The 24176-nt window shown below is 29.8% G+C and overlaps 1 protein-coding gene and 1 pseudogene across 3 annotated transcripts; one reads left to right on the top strand and one right to left on the bottom strand.

The window, feature by feature from the left end:
* LOC107868989 overlaps positions 1 to 16769 on the top strand; it is a 45100-nt pseudogene extending 28331 nt beyond the window's left edge.
* Positions 16770 to 18649: 1880 nt separating this feature from the next.
* LOC107868054 (probable pinoresinol-lariciresinol reductase 3) lies at positions 18650 to 23459 on the bottom strand. 3 transcript variants are annotated; one of them, XM_016714617.2, is made up of 2 exons: positions 23315 to 23459; positions 18650 to 19886 (listed from the first exon to the last, which is right to left on the bottom strand). In XM_016714617.2, exon 2 carries the CDS (start codon positions 19811 to 19813, stop codon positions 18884 to 18886), a length of 930 nt encoding a protein of 309 aa, XP_016570103.1. In that variant the 5' UTR covers positions 19814 to 19886; positions 23315 to 23459; the 3' UTR covers positions 18650 to 18883. The 3 variants fall into 3 exon arrangements, with proteins under 3 accessions (XP_016570103.1, XP_016570102.1, XP_047266762.1); XM_016714616.2 differs by lacking the exon at positions 23315 to 23459 and adding an exon at positions 21785 to 22305; XM_047410806.1 differs by lacking the exon at positions 23315 to 23459 and adding an exon at positions 21304 to 22188.
* Between the last annotated feature and the right edge of the window lie 717 nt (positions 23460 to 24176).

Raw genomic sequence — 24176 nt, forward strand, 5'->3', positions numbered from 1 at the left:
TATATATATATATATATATATATATATATATATATATATAGATTTACCCAATAATTCAATAAGAAAAAAACCGAATCGAACCAATAGCCCAATATTTTTTATTTTATATAAAATCATTAAAAAATAAGTTAACCCAATAACAATAAATCAATAACATTTTTATCGGTTTGGTTTATCGATCGATTCGATTTTTGCCCACCCCTACTGTTATGTTAATCATTAATACATAGAATTTGATTTTATTTTTTGAATCCTTATCAAATTAATTCAATAAATAAAATAGTATGTTTATATTATAATATAATGATAAATATGATATTCAAATCATAACTTTTATTTATTTATTTTAAAAAATTAAATTTTAATCCTTATCACTTATTATGTGATATGATTATTAAATTTGAATTAAACAAAAATTGAGTTGGAATCCTATTTATAATTATTTTTTAACACTAACCACGCATCGCGCCGGTACGAAGACTAGTATAATTTCTAATAAGGAATGAACCTCCACGTGGATCTTGGTTTACTAGTCATATAATTCAGCGATCTTCGTATTTTATAATTTTATTGTATACTTTGCCTATTTCCAACTGTTCTTTTGTAAACTAGATATACATAGCTTGTGCTAGCATGGGACCAATATATATTTTTTATTTCAATTTATGTGACTTAAATAGAATTTAAATAATTAATCATTAAAATAATTTAAGTTTTTAATTATTGTGATTTATAATACTTTTTCTTCACTTTCAATTTAAGTGACAATAAAAAAAAATTTGGGAGTCATCCAAATATTTTATATTTTTAAAGTTTTTAATTATGTGATTTATAATAATTATTTACATAATTTTTAATAAAATGTGAATATTCTCTTCGTCCCAATTTATGAAGCACGGACAAAATTTTGACAATCAGTCAATTTTTTAAATATTTTTATTAATTATTGTTATCTACAATACTTTTTATTTCATTTTCAAATAATATATGTTGCTTTATATCTTCCTCTTTCTCATCCCAATTTATATGACACTAATATAATTTTGATAGTCAATCGAATTTTTTATGTTGACATATCATTTTGTTATTTTTTATTTTCTAATACATAATTGACTCATAATTAGTCTCATATAAGACATTAAATGAGTCTCATCTAAGACATAAATTAAATTAAAACTTCAAAAATTAATTTATCATTTTATGTCTAATTTATCTTTTTTATTAAATATATATTTTTTTTAATACTTAGATGACTTATAATAATTAATTATGGTGATAAGTAAAATTACGATTGAAGAAGTTGAAGAAGGTATCACAAAACATCAAGAGTTAATTTATTATTGTATTTCTATTTTACCTTTTAATTAAATATAATTATTTTTTAATATTAAAATGATTTATACTAATTAATTGAGAATGATATAGTAAAATTACGATTGAAGCACCTGAAGCGGGCATGTTGAAGACGTGCCTGCTTATTATTAGTAGTAAAATTAAATTAAGTCTCAATTTGTCACCACTATAATCAACGTAAATGTTTGATTTCTAATTGAAAAATATTGATTCAACATATATTACGATTAAATTGAGTTTCAATTTATCGTGATTATAATCAACATAAATATTTGACCTTTTTATTTTTTTTTATAATCATGGTGTCCGAACCAGCTTGCGCACACCAATCAATGTTAAGGTTGGATTGTATCTTAATTTATCTTAATCGACTATAGTCAACATAAATGGTTGACTTTTATTTGGAAAATGTTGATTGTATCTATGTTAGGATTAAATTGAATTTCACTTTATCGTTATTATAATCAACATAAATGATTTACTTCTACTTGAAAAATATTGATTCAATCTCTGTTAGGATCAAATCGAGTCTCAATCTATTACGACTATAGTCAAAATAAAAGATTGACTTCTAAATGGGAAATATTGATTCAATATATGATAGGATTGAATCATGTGTCAATTTGTCACTATAGTCAACATAAGTGGTCGACTTCTATTTGAAAAATGTTGATTCATAATATACTAGGATTACATCGAGTCTCAATTTGTGAATATTTTTCCAAAGTTCAAGTATTTTTCTGAGTATTTTCTCAATAATTTATATTGTAGTATCATTTTGAGTGTATTTTATTTTTTTTTATGAAATTTTATTAATTTTTTAATGCTTAGATGACCATAAAAAATAATTAGGGGCAATATAATAAAATTACGATTGAAACAACGAAGTAGACATGTCTTAAATGACTTATAACAACTAACTAGAAGTGATATAAAATTACTATAAAAATATTTGTGAAAAAAGTTAAATGAGTCTCATATAAGAAATCAAATTAATTTAAAACTTCAAAAATTAATTTATCATTTATGTCTAATTAATCTTTTTTATTAAATATTTTTTTAATACTTAGATGACTTAGAATAATTAATTAGGGTGATAAGTAAAATTACAATTGAAGCAGTTGAAGAAGGTATCACAAAACATCAAGAGTTAATTTATTATTTTATTTCAATTTTATCTTTTTATTAAATATTATTATTTTTTTAATACTTAAATGACTTATACTAATTAATTGAGAATGGTATAGTAAAATTACCGTTGAAGCAGGAATGTTGAAGACGTTCTTGCTTATTGCCCTTTATTTTTATTAGTAAAATTAAACTAAGTCTCATTTTGTCACCACTATAATCAACGAAAATGTTTGTCTAATTGAAAAGTATTGATTCAATCTACATTACAATTAAATTGAGTTTCAATTTATCACGACTATAATCAACATAAATATTTGAATTTTTGATGTTTTTTTATAACCATGGTGTCCGAGCCAGTTTGCGCGCACCAATCAATGTTAGGATTGGATTGTATCTTAATTTGTCTTGATCGACTATAGTCAATATAAATGTTTGACTTTTAATTGAAAAATGTTGCTTGAATCTATGATAGGATTGAATTGAATTTAATTTTGTCATGACTATAATCAACATAAATGGTTTACTTCTACTTGAAAAATATTGATTTGATCTCTGTTAGGATCAAATCGAGTCTCAATCTATCACGACTATAGTCAAAATAAAAGATTGACTTCTAAATGGAAAATATTGATTCACTCTGTGTTAGGATTGAATCATGTGTCAATTTGTCACTATAGTCAACATAAATGGTCGTCTTCTATTTAGAAAATGTTGATTCAGTATATACTAGGCTAATTTTAGGCTAAATAAATTGTAATTATCATCATCATCATCATCATCATTTATGTTGAATTGTAATTAATTAAAACTTAGGCTAAATAAAATAATTAAGAGTTTATGTTTGTTCAGTTATGTAATTTTTTCTTTTTAATATTTATTTTTTGTGAGATGAAGTATAAAATAAAATAAGCAATATATTGAAAAAAAATTCGGCTTCAATTTTTACAAGCTAATTAATTTTCTTAGATAAAATAATTATGAAAATGCTTTATAATTTTAGTGAAACAACATAAAAATACTTCCAAAATATTAAATATAATTTAACTAAAATAAATTTGTATTTTATTGCGGCTTTCTAGTCTCGAAGTTGTGATTCAATGATTATAAATTTTTTGACCAGTTTGTTAGAATAACATTATGTGACGATTCCAATAATTTTTATTTATTTACTTAATCTTTGCATACAGTTGAATTTTCAATCAAACCTATATAAACTCAACATGCGAGTTATTTAGAGTCAAGATAAAAATTACACTAAATTTTGTAAGTCAAACTTAATTAATTTACAGTTGAATAATCATGTTAATAACTATCAATTGAATTGCTATTTAAAGACGATTTTCTTTTGTTTGTAAGAAAAATAAAAATGAATTTAACTTTAAAAGTAATCATATTTGAATTTATGTTGACTATAAATTTAGCGACTAAACTATCACTATTTTCAATTCCAAAAATTTCATTCATGGTTTCTCTTAAATATTTTTGTTATATTGGATTCATTTTTTTTAAAAAAAATTATAGGAGGAATTTTGTAGATTACATTTATGGAGGATTTAAAATTTTAAAAAAAATAAAAAATTTGTATATAAATAATTAAAGAGATAGAAGTATTGGAAGAAAAAAATATATAATACAAGTCAAAAATGCTGATTAAAAGATTTCAAATTAGATGAGAGAGCTTAGAATAAATAAGGAAAAAGTAGAATGAAAAAGTACAAATATAAGGAGTAAATATGAAAGAATAATAAAAAATCTGAAATAAGAAAAATATGAAATAATAATAAAAAATAAAAAATAAAAAATAAAAGTCAAAGTGATTTTATTTTTGGAGGAAAAAATAAATGATTTTGGTGCTTAAAGTAGGTGGTTTTGCATTTTGGAGGGAAAGATGGTGGTTTTGGAGCCGAAGGGCAAAATAGTCTTTTTATAATTTTTGAGTAATTCGAGTCAATGGGTCTTGAGTCCTTTAGTACTACCCTTTAAAAAAAGCTTCGAAAGAAAGTTCTAATCGGACATTTTTTTCTCTTTTACAATGTGGAAGGAGAGTGGGTGGGTGCTTTTCATTTATCAATATTAGATAAATACCTTATAGTTGGAGTTAATAGCTTAAATGATCACTTAATTTTATATTTTTATCTCAGAAAGTTATTTAAGTAGCTCAATTTTAGATGTTTTTCTTAGGAAGTCACCCAATTCATTTAATTATTTTTTAAACTGAATTTTGTTTATGTAATTTTTTGTTTAATAACAAAATTTTTAAAGATACAAAATATTCATTTAATGATTCTTTTACCATTTCCTTGATTCCCTTAAATTATTTTTACCACTTCTTTCTCACATTTTGCTTTTCCTTCTCACAATACAACAAGTACCAACAATTTTTATTCCATATACACCCGTATCCAAAGTATGAACTAGAATCTGAAAAAATGAATTGAACAAGCTACACGAAATCCGCAACAAGTAGTGAAGAAATAATGAAATATAATCTAATCACAGTTAGTTGTGGGGAAATTGACAAGGTAGACAAACATATTAGACTAAGACAGCACAATCAATATCTCAAAATAGCATTCATACATCAAGAAAAGGAAAAAAAAATTGAACTCTTGTTCTCAAAACTTACCTTCCAAATTAATATAATAAATAGAACAGATAGTGGCTAAATAGACTTAAGGACTTCACTTCGCCATTAAGCTCTGCACAAAACCCATTTACTTCATCTGGCCAATTGTGTTGTCCCTATTTTTTAAGAGCAAAATATTGATTCCATACAGCAGACTCATGTATTTGCAGCTTTATTTATCACTTGATAAAAGATAGTCTATAAATTACCATTCGAATGTCACTAAATAAGCATCACCCTTTAACAAAAAATATTGCTTATAAGATAACACATGAATTAATGTGTAAAGGTCATGAGAAGGAAAGAGTCAAAGTGTCATTAAATGAATATTTTATATTTTTCAAAATTTTGTTATTAAAATTTTTTTTACGTAAACAAAATTTAGTTTAAAAAGTAATTAACCGAGTTGACTGACTTTCTGAGTAGAATATCTTAAGTTGAGTGACAGTGACTTTCTGAATAAAGTCCAAAGTTTAGTGATTTTCTGAGATAAAAATACAAAGCTGAGTGACCATTTAAGTTGTTAATTCCTTGTAATTGTACATAAACACAGTTTTAAAGATTGTATTTACTCTTCATTCTAAATTATTTCAACAAATAGCGAAATCGTGACTAGAAAACTATACTAGTGAACTACAAAATTTATTGTAAACTCATCTCTTCTATTTCCATAGATGGAAGATCCAGTGTCGACAATAAATGTGACCTAATAGTTCATATATCAAATACTATACCAAATCGTCATTGAATGTTTTTCCACACTAACTTATAATTTTTTTTGGCAGACCCTGCTGGCGATCACACACATTTCAAAAGAAATCATGATGGGGAACTTTCAGTATGAAGAGATGGAAACAATGGACAGCAAGAAAATGTTGGTTCTATCATTAGGCACAGGTATTGGCAAGCACCAAGGGAAGTATAACGCAGCATCGGCTTCAAAGTGGGGCTTGCTTCGTTGGGGGTATCAACAACGTGACACTCCAATAATACATGCTTATAGCGATGCAAGTGCTGATATGGTGGACATACATGTTTCAAACACTTCGCAATGAAAAGAATTACCTCGAAATTCAGGTAACAGGGCTAGACTTTTCTTCCTTTTAATAATTGTGGTGACCAAGCCAGATTGCGCGCAGAATAGATGGAAAGAAATCACCTAATGTTTGTCTCTATTGAGAATTGAACTTGAGATCTCATGATGCTCAATTCAACTTTATTGAACCACCAAACCAAACCTTTGGATGCTAACAGGCTAGACTTTACTAGGATTATACAACATACTCAGTGTGTCCCACATGTGGACTCTGGGAAGGATACATAAATCTTATCCCTGCTTTAATGAGATTGAAAAACTGTCTTTGATAGACACTCGGCTCAAGAAAGCAGCTTTAAGGACAAATATGATGAAAAATACCAAAAAAAAAAAAATGATGAAAATATTGATGAGAACAATAAAGTGACAGCAAAATGTAAAATAACCAAAGTAAATTTACTAAGATTATAATTACCTTTTAATGAAAAGAAACATTGTCATATAAAGTAAATTTCACGGACATGAATTAATAAGGGTTTGTAGCAACAAAGTCATAAAACTAAAATTCGTAACAAACAAATACATCTATCCTTATATATTGCACAAAATGAGAATCGTCGTCAAAAATTCATCAACTTGGCAGCGAAAATTACAACTGAATTACCACATTATTGTTGAAAATATAATCAAGAAAATTAAGATTTTCTCTTTATAGCAATTTAAACTTTTATATGAGATGACCACACACTTCAAATGATATTAGAGTTGGTAGAAAATCTCATCGTCGCCCATTATCAAAAAAGAATTTCAACATGCTTGGTTCATGAAGAAAGAATCAGATCCGCATGTGAGAGACGTGTTGAGAATATAATTATTAAGAAAGTAAAAGTGTGCTCTTTCTAACAGTTCAAGCTTTTAGATGAGATGGCCGCACACTTCAATCAATATATATACATAGAGTAAGTGATGTGACACCTCTCTATGACCTCTATTGCTTTTTATCTATTTTCTCCTTTTTTTGTTTTTATTTTTATTTTTTCTTATTTATAAATGAAAGAGCTAATAATATTCTACACTATTTATTGAGTATTATTAATAATTGGTGTAGTTAAGCTAATGGAGAATTAAAATCTTTTCTTCTCCCACATTTAAGAGTGACTATTAAGTTTTTCTCCTTTTTTGTTATTTAAAGAGGTTCATCTTTCTCTTATGCACCAATTAATGCTCCATATCTATAAATTTAAGATTTTTATATGTTCTTCCTACCTCTAGAGGTGTTCATGGTTTGGATTTTAACCAAACCGAATCGCGATCCAAGCCAAACCGATTAAAAAACCCGATATTTGGTTAGGTTTGGTTTGGTTTGATTTTGAATTTTAAAAAATTGATATTAATTTGGTTTGGTTTGGTTTGATTTTACTCTAAAATAACCGACAAAATAACCAAACGGAACCGATATATATATATATATATATATATATATATATATATATTATAATTATTTATGTATTATTCATAAATACAATATAAATATTTGTTACATTTTATATTTTAATCATGATTTAACTTTAGTCGTAACATATTAAGTCATTTATTCATCTAGTTGATAGTACCTTATGAGATTCCAAGTGAATTTCGCACTTTGAATGACAAATGATACTAATTGTGAAAATAATATCTTGTTGTATATTGAAATTTATAGCTGAGATTCATTTGACTATAGACAATCATTAATTTTAACTTTCTTTTTGAATCTTATTGAGCAAGAAGTTTATGTGTTCACCTTTTGGGGGGTTTATCATATCATTCTGTTAAAGGTAGTTTTAAAATATTTTTTTAGAAGCATTCATATGGTGTTGTTCATAGCTTTGTCGAAGTATAACACTCAGTTAACATCTTAGTTTTAAGGTTGAGACAACACTCGGTTAACATCTCATATGTTAGATTGGATTTATTTTTTTTAATTTTCAACTTTTATCATTAGCTAAAGTTATAAACCGAAAAAATCGAACCAAACCGAACTAAACCGACAAGAACCAAACGGACAGTTATTTTTTTGTTTGGTTTGGTTTGGTTTTAGAAATTTAAAAATCGACTAAGTTTTTAGGTATGGTTTTGACCAATAACCTACCCATGAACACCCCTACCTACCACCATCTTCATACCTCATTTATGGTGACAACTATCACTACATTTCCCTCCTACATTTTTTTATATTAAGATTTTCCTATTTTTCATAAGAAATTAAACTTCTTTTTTCTTGAGGTTTTTGTCCATCATCTTTAAAGTGTGTCCATCACCAGTAAGAAGCATGCGAGTATCCATTATCAGTAAGAAGCATTCTAGCATGATGTTTAACACATCTTTGATTCTTAAGAGTTTTAAATCACTTTCAAGTTTGTCCATTAGTAAAAAGTATTCTCGTATAATTCTCGCATTTTGCACTAAAAAAAATGGGCGAATTTGATTTGAGTGTTCATTGATCCAATGGATCTATATGCTTCGGAGTATTGAGACAAGGTGCAACATATTTTGATCAACACATCTTTTTTAGATACAGAGGGTGTTAAATGAAATTCCTTCATAAGATCATTGCTTTCACGAATGTAATTACAAAATGATGTTTATCTAAGAAAATTGACTAGCCTAAATTATTAGCAACTAAATTTTAGAAGCTATATTGATATATTAAAAGCTTTCTTTGCCTTGTGTTATAAATAATATAGATGTTATAGGAGTTTTTATTATTAGACTTATATTTTTGTTTCTTTTGAGTCTTTTAGAATGATAAGCTACAAATTATATTTTCTTTCATCATCTTATTTTTCAACTTCTTTCTGATATGATATAAGTTACATCATGTCATTATTAAAAGAAATCTCTTAAATTCTTAACAATCTCACCTAAATTCAAGAAGTCACTTATTACCTTTGTTCCTTTTTAGTTGTGACTTAAGTTTTGCACAATCAAAAGTTAGAAGTGTAGTTTAACTAATATAAAATCTTTATTAATTCTTTAATTTTGTCCCTCTGAACACTAAATAATTAATTTTTTAAATTGAAAAGTATTTAGAAACATTTATATTTAAAATATACAACAATTAAAAAGAAACGGGAAAAATGTCATATGAAAATTTTCCTTTTCATTTTAGATGTTACTTAATTCATGATTGGTGAAAAGAATTAAAAACCATTAGACAAAAAAAATGATAGACCATAACATTATATGATAAACTATTTTATTTTTATTTTTGTTCACTTTATTTAAACATCTCAAAAGTTATCAAACATAAGTATTAATAAATTATTATAATAATAAAAGTAGAAAATGAGAGGACTCATGCAACTCTTTTATCATGGACTATAATGCTTACTAGAGACTTGAGAGTACAGTATCTATAAATGTTATTTATTGCATAATTAACATCTTATTTATGAAAAAATAATTAAATAATAACAGATAAGATGAAAGGACTCATGTAAATTTCTAATAATAATAGAAGAGAGGATTTATATAAGAAAATTTTTTATTTATTTATGAACAACTAAATAAAAATGGATAAGATAAGGATTTACATAAATTCTCTATTACTAAATAAATATTATCATTTATAACAATTGAGTAATATTTTTAAATATTTAAATATGAATAAGAAGTCAAAAATCTGTCAATCCTTCTTCTCAACAACTCATCTTCATTTAAATGTATGATTTCTTGTAACTTTACCATTATAAAAAATATTTTGTAGAGTATATAAATTCAATTAGTTCTTGATTATCGCACGAAGCACGGATTTGTTCACTAGTTATACGATAAAACTATCAAATAATTAGCACTACTACGTCATAGTTAAGTTCAACTTTAATCTCTATTATCTTAAAAGCGTGAAGGGTCTTATAATTCACGTTTGAACTTTTTGCCCTTTATTAAAAATCTCCATAGAAGATAAAATAGTCTTTTCACTTATTTTAGGAGTCCTAATACTTAATAATTAAGGAATCTTAAAATACAAAGATATATATAATTAGAATTAGGATTTTTTTAATCAACTAATAATATAAAAGGCGAATGCTAAATTTTGCACACTATTATGGTATATCATCAACCTTTGGTTGTGCGTCCTCTTTTTTTTTTCCTTTGATGAGGTGAAGGTCGGAGCAGTATTACAACCTATCTGTTTCAAATCAGCTACACCAATTAAAAGACAAACAACTTCTATTGTGATCATATAATCAATCTTCATTCATTAAATCAAATAATTCTTTTTAATTCAATAGAATATTGGTGTTCCAGCTGTTTACATATTTGTTATGTTTGATTATTAACTTGACTGATTTTGCTGCAAATAAGAAAGTGCGAGTCTGTGACTTGGAGACTGAATTATCACATTGTCAGGCTTCTTGTTCGATCGCGGCTTTTGCAGGAGAAAGAGCTGGTTGAGAGGCATAATGCATGGCTTAATGATGAGGTATTTTGTACCTTATTAAAATACACATGTTTGAGGTTTAATTTTATTATTTTGATTTATCGATTATCGTATTGTTTTATTATAATTTCTATTATGTTATTATCTATTGTTTTTTATATTGTTCGGTTGGGCTTTAAGGAATTTTTTTGTAAAGGTTAGATTTAATCATGTTGTTTTGATATCTAGATTATGTTACACTTTCTACTCTATTGCTAGCTTCTATTTTTTTCTGCTTAATATAGATGGTAAATGAATATTCATTGTACATTTGTACAAAACTTCTACCTCGAGCATACGCAATAAAATCATAGATAGTCAAGTGAAATTCAATCCATGAAATAACTTGATTTATGGACAGCATCGTTCTGGTAACGGTTGTAATGCTAGAGAAATCATTACCGCACGGCATAGAGGGGGAGGTCATAAGCATTTATACTATAAAATTAATTTTGTGTAAAGATCACATTTAATAATTGTATTATTCTGATAATTCGATTGTCGTATTTATTTTATTGTAGCTTCTATTTTGTTTTTATTTAAGTATTATTTTTGCAGATATAGATGAATGTTCGATCGGTCTTTAAGGAACTTTTGTGTAAAGGTTAGATTTTATTTCGTCATACTTTCTATTCTATTGTTATCTATTATTCTGCTTCATACAGGTGGTTGATGAATGTTTGATCGGGCTTTGAGAAATTTTTCTTAAAGATCAGGTGTAATCGTATTGTTTTGAAATCTCGATTGTCTTATTATTTTGGTGTAGTTTCGATTTTGTTTCTATCGATTATTTTTTCTACATAATATAAATGGTAGATGAATGTTCAATGTTTACCAAAAAAAATAAAAAATGATGAATGCTCTATCAATCTTTAAGGAACTTTTGTAAAAGTTAGGTTCAATGAGATTTTTCTTGTTTACTTTTGCCAATATTTTAGAAGAGCAGTAACCATTTAAAAGGAGGGTAACAGTTTAACCCAAAATAGAAACATTAATCAAAAAAGTTTGTTTTTTAGAAAAACGGTCAGGGTATAACAACAAAAAAAGATCACATTACGTGAGACAATCAGGCAAAGATGGATACAAGTTTAATACACATTAGGATTTAAATTTTGACATTTGCTATGAATAACTAAATTTTGTTCATTATGCTTAATTTTGCTCCTAGCTTAATTGTTAGTCTGATAGTGGCTTAAAAGGTTTTATCCTTGATAATATAATGTACGTATACACAATATTTTTTTATATGTATTTATTATTAAATTACACAATACAAAATAATTAACTTATATATTTGATGCGGATATATTTGATTTTTTTTTTACCTTACATAAGATAATTTAAAATTTTCTTCACAATTTGTATCTATAATTTATATTTATATTTATTTTATAATATATTAAAAGTGTGAAGATCTTAGAAAAGTGATTTAAACTTTTTGCCCTTTATTAAAAGTATTTTACAATAGACAAAAGTGCCTTTTCACGTATTTTCTTTAATTATTATATTATTAAATTATTATATAATATTTAATATTTTAAAATTGATTAAAGTGCTTTTTTTTATCTAGGTAAGAAATTATACTATTTAACACTTTTAATTCAGTTAAAATTTACCTTATATAAAAAACAATCTATAATTCTATTTAAATAAGGAACTATAAATGTCGAAATTTGAGGAAAAATCAGAATAATAGAGGAAAATTTTCCAAAAAATAAAATATAAGACCAAAACAACAAATAAAATGTGGCTTGTGAAAAGGAACTAAAAGCACCAAAATTTAAGGGGAATCCGGTTAATAGAGGAAAGAAAAAATCTCTTTAAAATTAAATGTGTCAAATATTTAGTGGGGAAAGAAAGTCCTACCTAAAAAAGCTAGGCATGAAAAGGAAAAAAATTTAATAATAATAAAAAGAAAACTATGGCTGAAAAAAATTAATAACTCTTAAAATATATGACAAGAATACTATATATGTAAAAAATAAATGAAAGCCCTTGTTTGATGTAGATAGAAAATCATAATAGTAATTGACTTCTAAATCAATTAAAACTTTATCTTATATAAAATAATTTTAAAAAAATACAATTCTATTTAAGTAATATTGTGATCAAATTTTGAAATAAAATACTTGACACGGCCGCTTCTTGGTCTCTCTACAAACTTTGATGGATGGAGATCGAATTCCACCACGAATAGGTGATAACATTGCTCACGGGGACAATATTGTTGCATCACTATGGTAATTTCTCAACCTACTCAACCTATTGTTTGTTTCTTGTCAAAATCTAGCACAACTATTAATCACTTGCTTTATTCGTTATTCTATTATGTTTTATCAAGCCGGGGACTATTGAAAACAATCTTACTTTCATGCAAAGAATAAGATGTTCGTACTCCTATCCTTTTCATATCACAATTATGAGATTATTGTTACAAATTTTCATGTTTGATCAGTAATTCATAATTGATATTACGATTGTATGATTTGAGGAGATGTTATATCCTCTCTTTTTAGTTTTAAACAAATGTAACACAATTGGAGTATGACTAGCAAAAAGCTCTTACGTGATTTGTTTATTTATAATGTATCGTATTGTATTATATTATATTATATTATATTATATTATATTATATTATATTATATTGTATAACTTTAGATTGTTCTGCTTTGTTTGTAATTAGTGAAAGAAGAAAGTTTCTTGGCTTGAGAGTAAGACCTTGTGTTATTCTTTGTATGTTGTGCCAAAGACCTCAATGGGTAATTCCATCTACAGAATCCAACTTGATCTTTTAAGACTTCAACTGCTCCAATACTTGCAACTACTATCCATGCTCTCCTGCTTGAACTCATTTTGATTTGATTTCTTCTAAAATGTAACTCTTGTTTTCTTTGCTTTTGATTTTCTGACTCTTTAGATTGTTAAGTAAGATTTAATAATGTTCGAGTTTGTAGGTAAGGCTGAATATATAGGCAGTGAAGAATGAATTAGATAAGAAGAGTTTAGAGTAGCTAAAAGTGATGAAGAAGTGATTTTTGGCTTACTGTTAGTATTCTTTTTACAGTGTACTCAATGAGTTCTCCAACCAGGTTAAAGGCCAAGTCCATAGGTATTTATTACATAATATTTTATAATGCATCATATTGTATTATATTACATTATATTATATTGTATTTTTTTCAGCTTTTGTTTTGGTTTAGGAATGTTGGTGGCAGAGATATTTTTATAACTACTTTTTCGATGAGCTTTGAAGGTGTGATTTATAACAATTTCATTAATTTCAAGTGTATATTATAGATGAATGTTCGATCGAAGGTGAAAACTCCTAGAAAAGATATATGATTGCAATGAGTTAAGAGCAAAAGGTAAGACCCTTAGAAAGGTAATTCAAACTCATTGACAATTTGTCTTTTTACCTTTTTTCTCCAACTGAATTTCTTAAAAATAAATTACGACTTAACATTAAGAGATGGTGATTATGATCAACCACTAAGATGATCACAAGAAGCAAATAAACTAATAGTGTTATGTTGTTAATCGTTTTCAACATCTTTTAAAGTTCTTGTAGTTTGCAGTGATACGATTGAGAAAGTAAAAGAAAAAGGGATGGGAGAAGGAGGCTTTTATGAAGTGTTGAAAGAGAAAAAAGAGTGTGGTGATGTTTTCTGTTGAATTTTTTTTTGTATAATAGTAGTATTAGTTGGTGGAATTGTCTTAATTTTGTTTTAAGTTTAAGTATATACATCAAGTTCAGTTTCATTTTGAATTTAAGTCACAACCATCAAATCGTCGTTTTAGGAGGTAACTTTGTCTTGCTTTCAAGATTTCACATTTCATATTTAACTACTTTTTATCTCTAAATATCTTTAGATGATATGATAATATAAAAAATTTATTACACTAACAATTCATATTTTTGTGTGTGAAGGGTAGGGCTGAGCTTGGTAAGGTATGCGGGCTTCATCCATATTTTCTTCGCCGGAAGAGTTACACCATTTATGGAGTATATGATTGAAATTATTTTACATATACGAAGTAGATGTTAATTCCTTTTAATTTTTTATGTGTTTGTTTTGTCATATTGGGTGATGTCGGGTGGGGATGACTTGTGTCTAAAGTTTACCTTTGAAGATAGCGAATTTGACTGCTTTTCTGATAAATATCTCTACTGTTTTCTACTCTAATTTAATAGCCAAAACATATTTGAGGACAAAATAAGTTCATAAGACAAATTCCCGAATAAATAATGTAAAATTTACTTTAATTATGCAAACATATATTATTCTCTCCATTTTATATACATCATAAATTCGAATAAAATGTTAAATTTTTTTTGCTTTATGGGTCTTATTATTTTATAATGGCATACTTTTATGTGAAATTTACTTCTAATATAGTATGATTAAATTACGTGTAGATTTTTAAGAATTCAAATCTTCCACTAAAAAGCAGAAATTTTTAACCGTATAAACCATCGAATATAAACCTCACCTATATTTTGTCGAAGAAGTTTTATATTACATTTTAAAAAAAAAATAATTAAAGAGTTTAGAGAAACAAATAAGCCAAATCACTTATATAACCACATTTAAGGGGGGGGGGGGGGGGATGATGAAAAGAAAAAAATAATAAAAGAGTTAATTTAATATATTATTTATATGATTCAAGTGAAATATTTCATTTTAGGTACTTCTAAATGACATGTGTATTTGATATTGTCTATGAATTGATTAAAGAGACTAATTGTGTCTAACTTTAAGATAAGGCTTTTTTGGATGAATTAAAGATTCAAATGTTCACTCACTCTAAATATGTATGTGCAAAAATGAATAGATCAACAACCTACCCACATATATGCAATACACAAAATTTACAAAGTATTGCATATATTGATGCAACGTGAAAAATTTATATGTTAAAGTTATATTGAAAATTTAGTCTCTAATAGAATTTTGGGGAAAATATAATTTCTGATTGAAATATTGAAGAAAATAAGTGTGTCGTCGGTGAATGAAGTAGTTGAAAAAATTAAAGTTTTATCTCTTTCTTTATTTAATTTTGTTGAGAATTGAATCTGAAGTTGGGTCGAAACTCGAGTCCCGATTGGAGTCATGGGTCAATTATCGAGTTTCGAGATTGAAATCGAGTTTAGAGTCGGGTCCCGTATCAAAGTTGGATCCCGAGTCTAGGGCTTCGGGTTTGGTTCAAGGTCGAGAGTCAGGAATTGGAGTTAAAGGTATGGAGTTGGACCGTAAGTCCAATCACAGGTCAAGAAACAAATTCGTGTCCCATGTTAGGTCAGGAATCAGGATCTTGGGAGTTGATTTTACGGTTAAGGTTGGGTCTCGATTGAGTGTCAAGAGTTGTAAAGATTGAAACTTTCAATGACTGAATTGTTAGTTAGTATGCAAATCTTCATTAGATTGCTACCTAATTCTTTATTCTAATATCTACTTTTTATTAATTTTATTTTTCTTATGTATAGTATATTGATTGACATGAGATACACGTGCAACGCACGTATATTAGACTAGTATATTGATATATTTCATCTTCTGGTCTATCTAGAGGTAGGAAATTGGTGACTTTGGGAATTCATCAAAAAGAAGAACCTACTTCAAACGATATTGTCCTTAGACACAGTAAAAAATATGATCAGCCAAACACGAAAAAACCAGACCAAACACACCCTTAATGTTGACTTTTTGAAATTTTGAACGGGACGATAATTTGTTGGGGATGCTGCATCAATGGATATAGCAAGAACAAGAAACATGCAGCCACTAGTACAAATTGGTAACAATCTATTGAAGAAGCCAGTGTCAAGAGTCAATTTGGAGACGGGCCAATATGAACCAGTTCATGGGGAAATTACATACCACAAATGGTGAGATTTATTTTAATTTTTTACTATTAAGTTCCTAAATTGAAGGCTACTTAAGTTATTATTAAATGAGAATGAATCTCATTAAGAGAAAAATTCTCGAGTTACTCTAATAAAGAGTGGATTTTGACCCTATTTATGTGCTGATAGTTGTCATATCTCCTCCTAATAATAGGAAGTTGTCATTTATCAAGCTGAAATAGTCCCTTCCCTTGATTAAGAGTGCTGAAGAAGGTACCCATTTTCCACTTTGGGAGGCTAATTAGCTAAGAAATCCGCTACGAAGTTGGCCTAGCTAAGAAATCCGCTACAAAATTGGCCTCCCTGAAACAATGTAAGAAATTTAGCATCAACTCCAGAAGCCATTTGACGAGTGACATCAATCAATTCTTTTAGCTTGAGATTGTTGGGGCTCCCCACTCCAATGAATCTATTTCTACGTCAAGAGTTGCAAAGGCCAAAATTATCCGCAAAGGCCTCTTGCATGATTGTTACTGGAACTTGGGTGTAGCATCAGAGAAAGCATAGATAAATTCTCCTAAGCTATCTCGAATGATACCTCCAACGTCTACTGTATCCTGTTCAACTAGGTAGCTCTCATCAGTATTAATCTTCCTAATCTTAATTCTACCATCGATGGGCTTATAGCAACAGATCTTTTTCCAAAGTTTTAATGGCAGCAGATTTGAGGTCAGTACGGAAGTATTGATGCTCCATCCTATTGTTGGAAAATAATTTTTGCTCTCAATGCTAGCAAGGTCCAAGATTTCAAATTTCCCATCAAATGCAAATTGGAAGAATCTACAGACAGCTAGCTTATGGATGTTGATTGCTCTGACCCTCTACCCATTGCCTTAGAATTCTCCTGATGTCCAATCACCAAGTTTAATCCCCATTGGAGCCCCAAAGTAGTTCAAATATACTTAGCAGCTTCCCCTTCACAGCACATATGGCGAATAGTGTCTCTAGAGCAACAAAAGCAGCTAGATGCCTTTTGATTTCAAAGCTTCGGAATCACCTCCTCTAAAGGAATTTTATCATTTAACAGCCTCCACATCCAAAAAGAGAATTTGAAAGGAATTGAATGCTGCCATACCTTGCTCAACGATAGATTTTTAGCATTTTGATGCATAGCAATCCACCAGGCAGAAGCATTCGAACAGATACTATCTTAGGTTCAGATGGTTTTCGGGGGGGGATATCAGTAGTGAAAGCATAAGTGGGAATTGACTACTGTATAATGCTTTTGATCAGAACACCCCCCCACCCGCACCCACCCACAAAAACATCCTCCCTTTCCACCCATTGAGCCTCTTCATTACTTCAGTAACCAAGTTGTCGAAGTATGAGATCGTCTTCCTTTCCACACAGATTGGGTATCCAAGATATGTACTGAAGGGGAAGCTTTCTCTATGAAACATGTAGAATCTCTCACCCCGTCGATACTGTAGGCACAAGCTTTGGGATCATTGAGGAAGAAGCTTTGTTGGTGTTGATTCGTTCCCAGAAGCCTTTTCAAAGCCTCACCATTCGTCTGAACATTTCATGCTAGTAAACTAAATCTACTCTGAAATCATTCCCACAGACGAGATCATGCATGCAGATGTTTAATCACTTTAGTGTCATTGATAAAGAGTAAAGCATTCACATAATTATACACAGTGATAGGCATGACAAGAAAAAAAGGTTCATGTAACAGTACTATCTCGTGTTCATTCATTCTGAAAATTTTATTCTATCCGAGATAGTACACCGTCATATCATTCCCAGCCACACTTGCCTTTTACAAAATAAATTGGTCTACGATGGCCCTCAGTGCTCCTTAGTTGAAGCCCAACATTGCAGACTAACAATCATTGCATAATTTCACTATTTTAAGCCGCTGCAACTTCAAACTTTTGCATCCGCAATATTAAGTTAATATTTATTTTTTACAAAAAAAAAAAAAATGGATTTTTACATATGAAATACGAAAAAATTGAGTCTTAACAATATTCACACCAACGAAAATTATATTCATGACCATCAATGGCAAAATGCATTATCATTACTAACATTATTGAATTCAGATAAAAATAGCATACTCACTTATTTATAGAAGTGCTCGAGAAGAGGATTAAGACGATAAATGCTTACGTTCAATATGAACAACAATGATGGAAACATGTAATTTTATTTATCAAAATAAGATAAGATAAATAAAATGCGCAATTCAACAAAGTACATCATGGAATTCGATATTGTTTTTCCACAAAAGAAGAGCGCCTTTACGAGTCAAATCCTGGAAAATTGCATGTCAAGTAATTGCACCAGGCAGGAATATAGTGCATCTCTAAGTTTATAGGAAGAAAAACACTTCTTTGGTCAGACAAGTATATGCAACAAATATTACAACAAAGTGTCCAGAAATTCGCTTACTGTGGTGTATGTTATTTGTGGATATAGCTGCGTCCCTTCCAAACCACCAGAAGACTCGATGCTAAAGTATGTTTGATCTCCTTTAACAAACACAGAGTATATGAAAACCAACTCCATATTCTCAGGGTATGGGATTTCTCTGATTTTCTTCAGGAGTTCATCTTCAGAGATGTAAGTTTTTTTTAGTGTCTTCCCGATTTTTCCTTCCCAAATCCCTACCAGCTCATTCATTGAATATACATTTCCCTTTGGCCTCAGGTATATCGCTTTGTTCAGAGTACGTGCATCATCCGCTGTATTTATGGCAAAGGCAGCAACATCATTTTCCTTAATAAAGACAGCTTTAGCAGTTCCCTCGCCAAATATGCTGACTTCATCTCTTGGAGGGGCTTTCAAACCTGGTTGAACAAGTGACGGTAGGAGAATACTTGTAAAGAAGTTGCAACACACATAGGTGTAAGGAATGCCTTCAGCTTCAATGATACGCCTAATCTCAGATTTTCTTGAGTAGAAGTTGTGGTCCAAATCAGAAACTTGAGTTCTGTCAGGATCTGCCCCAAACTCTGAAGGGAGGAACCGCTTAATGCAACCAGCACGCCTGATAGCAGAAATCAGAATCTTTTGTTCATGGACTTGCTTAGATGAAACGGCACAAATCACGATATCAACTTGCTTGAGTGCTTTAAGCAGGATATCTTCATCTTGCAATGAACCCTTGATTAATGTGAGGCCAGCTGCGGAAAGGGTATGAAGCTTTTGGGATTTATTTGGGTCAGAGAATGCTGAGTCTCTGACAAGTCCCAAAGTGGGATGAAAGGAATTGAGGCTGGCCTTCGCCAGTTCAAAACCCAGACGGCCTGTTACTCCAATTATCAGTATTTTGCTCTTATTTGACTCCATTTACTGCTGCTAGCCGTCGCTGGTGAGCTGAGGTTTGAAGACTCCCGAAGCAGAAAATGTAGGAATTTGATTGCTGTGTACAGACACAATAATTAGTATTCAAATGATAATTCCAACAGGCATAATCACTGAAATTGCAAATGCTATGATATCATGCAGTACCCTTTTTGTTATATTTTTTTTTGTCTTTCGGTTTTGTGGTGTATATCATTGAAAATTATATTTGTCTTATGCATTAGTTAATTGAATATTTGTAGCATTAAAAATTAAATTTGTTGTAAAGTTGATATATAAAGCACAAATGTAAGCAAAGAGAATGGGGCGTCTATCAGCAAGTAAACATACAAAGCACCTAGGTAAACAAATGAAGTCATCAATTAGTGTGGGATGAATATAGATACACTTGAAATTTTTGTGAGTTAAGGAGAAATGTCGTGCAGCTGAAGAGCTAAAAAACAAAAGCTGGACTTTCTTGCAGACTTGTAAATCAGCCAAGGAAAGCTCCATAAAAATAATATCTCGAGTGTATCCACCTTTTGATCTCTAACTAGTGAGGATACAAAATCTTGAAATCAAGCATAGAGTTTTCTCTTTCAGGTATTAAGAATTCCAAAACAGTGTTCAGGAATGAACTCGCATCGTCGCATAATGCGATGCTGCGCATTATGCAAAGCGATGCGAGCCCCTCTCGGTGCGTGTGGCTGATGCGAGCGCATCATGTTGATTTTATTTTTCGGGTCAATTTCAAATTAAAAAAAGAGTCACTTCGTGTTGATTTTATATTTAGGGTCAATTTTAATTTTTTTTTTTTTAAAGTCTAGTACGGTGATTGCCACTGCTGCAATTTTCTAAGGTTAATTTGAAGTCCATTGCTGCGACTTCTTCTTCTTCTTCACTGTGCGACTACCACTATTGCTACTTCTTCACTGCTTCACTTCAATGATGCGCTCGCATCGCTTCATGCTTTGCCTAATGCGTGATGCAGAGGCTTGTCGCATTTTTTGGCATCACGCTTCCCTGAACACTGTTCCAAAGCACGTCTTAATATATCAATCGGGGAAAAGTAAAACTGAATTCCTATCAAATTATGGTTTGGTAAGCTCAAGTTTCACGACGGTAGTTCTGCCACACACAGATACTAAGATGCCTGGTGTACTTGGTTTGGTAACCTCAAGTTTCACGACGGTAGTTCTGCCACACTCAGATACTAAGATGTCTGGTGTACTTGGTTTGGTAACCTCAAGTTTCACGACAGTAGTTCTGCCACACTCAGATACTAAGATGCCTGGTGTACTACTTCTTTGGTCTTTGTAACTAAGGAGTGAAGTGTTTTCATATACACACAAATATCAAAAGTGTTACCGAATATCTTAGCTTCTATGCTTAATTTCTAGCATCATACCCAAGATTTAATTATTCATTTTAGAAATCAGAAAGAATACAAATTTTACTGCTACAGTAAGAAATTAATAGAGCAGCCATCTACAAACCTTGGACATGGAGGTCACGGGTTCAAGCCATGGAAACAATCTCTTGTAGAAATGCAAGGTAAGGTTGCGTACAATAAACCTTTGCAGTTCGACCCTTTCCTAAATCCTCTCATCAATTTACAATAAACCCTTGGGAAACAAGTTATCCCGGGATTGTTATCTCACCATCAATGTGGGATAAAAATAACACTACAAGGCCAGGATAAGTTACCTCACAATTTTATCCCAACCAAGCAGGGAATAAACTCATGCTAAAATTAAACTGAAAATTAGTTATCCCTTTCCTTATCCATCTACCAAACGAGCCCTAATAGGGTTGGGATGGTGAAGTACAGTGCATGATGTGTTGCTTATAGAATGACAATAACATGACTAAGAATAACTCAATTGGTACAAAGACAAAAAGTACGATTGGATCATTTTCGCTTCTTAATAATCCCTATTGAAGAAATGACCTTCAATAATATGAAGAAAAACTTACTAGTCCCTTTATATCCGTTTCAGTTGCGGAAGGGCTTGAATAGGTCCTTAATTTGTTCCTGTTTCGATTTTCATAGTTGGTGGGAGAAGCAGAGTTTTAAAGTAATGTTTGACCATGGAAAACTCAAAAAAATTACTCCTACTTTATTTGGGAAATTTTAGAGTAACATAGGAATTGTGTTTCATCTTAAGATTGGCAACGGATAGGTACGGGCCTACCGGAACAGAGGGTCGGCAGTTCCGAACTGGTCCCAGTGGCCAGTGACCGAGTTGGTCCGGAACTGGGTTTACCGGATTGGACTGTCCGAACTGGCTTGTTCCGTTTGTGGGCCGGCCCGTCGCCGAACTGAGTTTCGTTCAAAGAAATTATTTATGGAGGAAAAGATATAAACAACACTTTTAAATTTAACTATTTTCACGAAAGTGACTATGAAATTTAAATTCTATTTTCTAGTCATTTTTTTAAAAAAATTTATTAATAAAAATCCTTATAGAACTGTTTTTAATATGTCTTTTGATCAATATGAGTAGAATGTTATGCCCTTTGATCTAAAATTTAAATTTATATCATCACGTAATGAAGCTAGAAATATTTTTGAAAGGTCTTTCAAGGTTAAAGGTTTAAAAACAATTTGTACTAAATCAATATGCATAAAATTATACTGATTTTTAAACGTATCAATATCTTTTTTATTCAGTAATTTTATGATTTGTTCGTCAGCATTTAAAACAATAGATTGTTCAGTGGTTTTTATTATCTTCTTATATTTAAATTTATCAAGAAAGTCATATTCATAAATAATTTTTATATCTGCTTTTGGAATAGTCCATTTATTTAATAAATTCATATTTTGAGGTAAATCTACCTCTTCAAGTTTAGTACTTTTCGTACTAACTTCTCCCATATCCATCGATTATAAAACTTCATACCTATACTGAATATTTCACATCTATTACTCGATTACTATGAAATAATCAGGCTCTGATACCATAAAAGCGGGATCTTGTCAGGCACAGGTAAGTCGCAGCGCCTGCCAGACTAGCTTCCAAATATCGAATTAAGCCATAGTCGGAATACCGAACCAAAGCACCAACCGAAATATAAAAGAATTTTCGAATAGCTTAATGACTGTATGGAAGAATTAATCTTTTTACCCGAACAAAGGGTCTGTCAGAGATTTAATATACTTATGTTGAACCCATTTGTCTAGAAGTTCTGACTGTGCAAAAGTTGCCCTTTTTCTTCATCTTTTACGGGCTAAAAAGGCACAACTTACTAGACGTAGTCACTGAGACAAAGCCTACATAAGCAATATTAAACTTGACTGTACCACCATTTCAGAACCAAGTCAAGAAACCATAGAAAAATTCGTTCATATTTTGATAAAGTCTGAATTTTTCATAATAATCTAGTAAGAGAAGTTAGATTTCCAATATAGGCATGAAAATTTTTTTAGCCGAACATAGTCACGACTGGAAAGGAAGAAGAAGTATTAAAAGTACTTCAGAAGAAAAAAAATAAATAACTTACAAGTGGCCGAGTGCAAGACCGGAATAGTAAATATCGGCTAGCAGCCTTCTTTTATTAAAGCCTTGAAATATTATATAAGAGAGGAAGAGAGCAGGGAGAGCAAACTTAGAGAGAGAAAATGAAAGAGAAAAATAATTGCTGCCTCTCTAACAAATGAGGCGTCTATATATAGAAAGAAAAAGAATCTGAGCACAATAGCGCATAGTGTTTTTATTATTACAAAAGGCCCTACATTCTGGTCCCATACATATAAAACATAGTAATAGACGGGTCCTTCTTATCACATCTTGTCTTTTTTTTTTCATTTGGTAGAGCAATTCCTCAGTTTTTTTTAATTTCTTCGTCATTGAAAATATTTTCTGACGGAAGTGGCTGAGATTCTTGGATATCTTCAGTTTTTTAACTTGTAAGACTTTTCATAGAAGTATTCGAACATTGTTCCACAGTTTTTATCAAATTTTTCGAACTTCTTCTAAATATTTTTCAATCAATTCTAATTTGTCTCCTTCATGGACAGAAATTCTTCTAGAGATATAACTTAGACTTTTATCGTCCACAACTTTCTTTTGTGGAGCAACAAAGTATTCGATAATTTTTTTATTAATAGATTCGAGCAAGTCTCGTCCATGCGGAATTTTAATGAAGGGGTCCTTTCTGGTTAGTTTTTTTCAAAAATTGGTATAGAATATATATAGAAAGAAAAAAATCTACGCACAATAGCGAATAGTGTTTTTATTATTACAAAGGGTCTTACATCTTGATCCCATACATATAAAACATAGTAGTAGATGGGTTCTTCCTATCACATCTTGTCTTTTCTTTTCATCTGGTAGAGTAATTCCTTAGTTTTATCAATTTCTTC

This window comes from Capsicum annuum, chromosome 4 (assembly GCF_002878395.1).
Source record: "Capsicum annuum cultivar UCD-10X-F1 chromosome 4, UCD10Xv1.1, whole genome shotgun sequence".
In the NCBI taxonomy this organism is placed as follows: domain Eukaryota; kingdom Viridiplantae; phylum Streptophyta; class Magnoliopsida; order Solanales; family Solanaceae; genus Capsicum; species Capsicum annuum.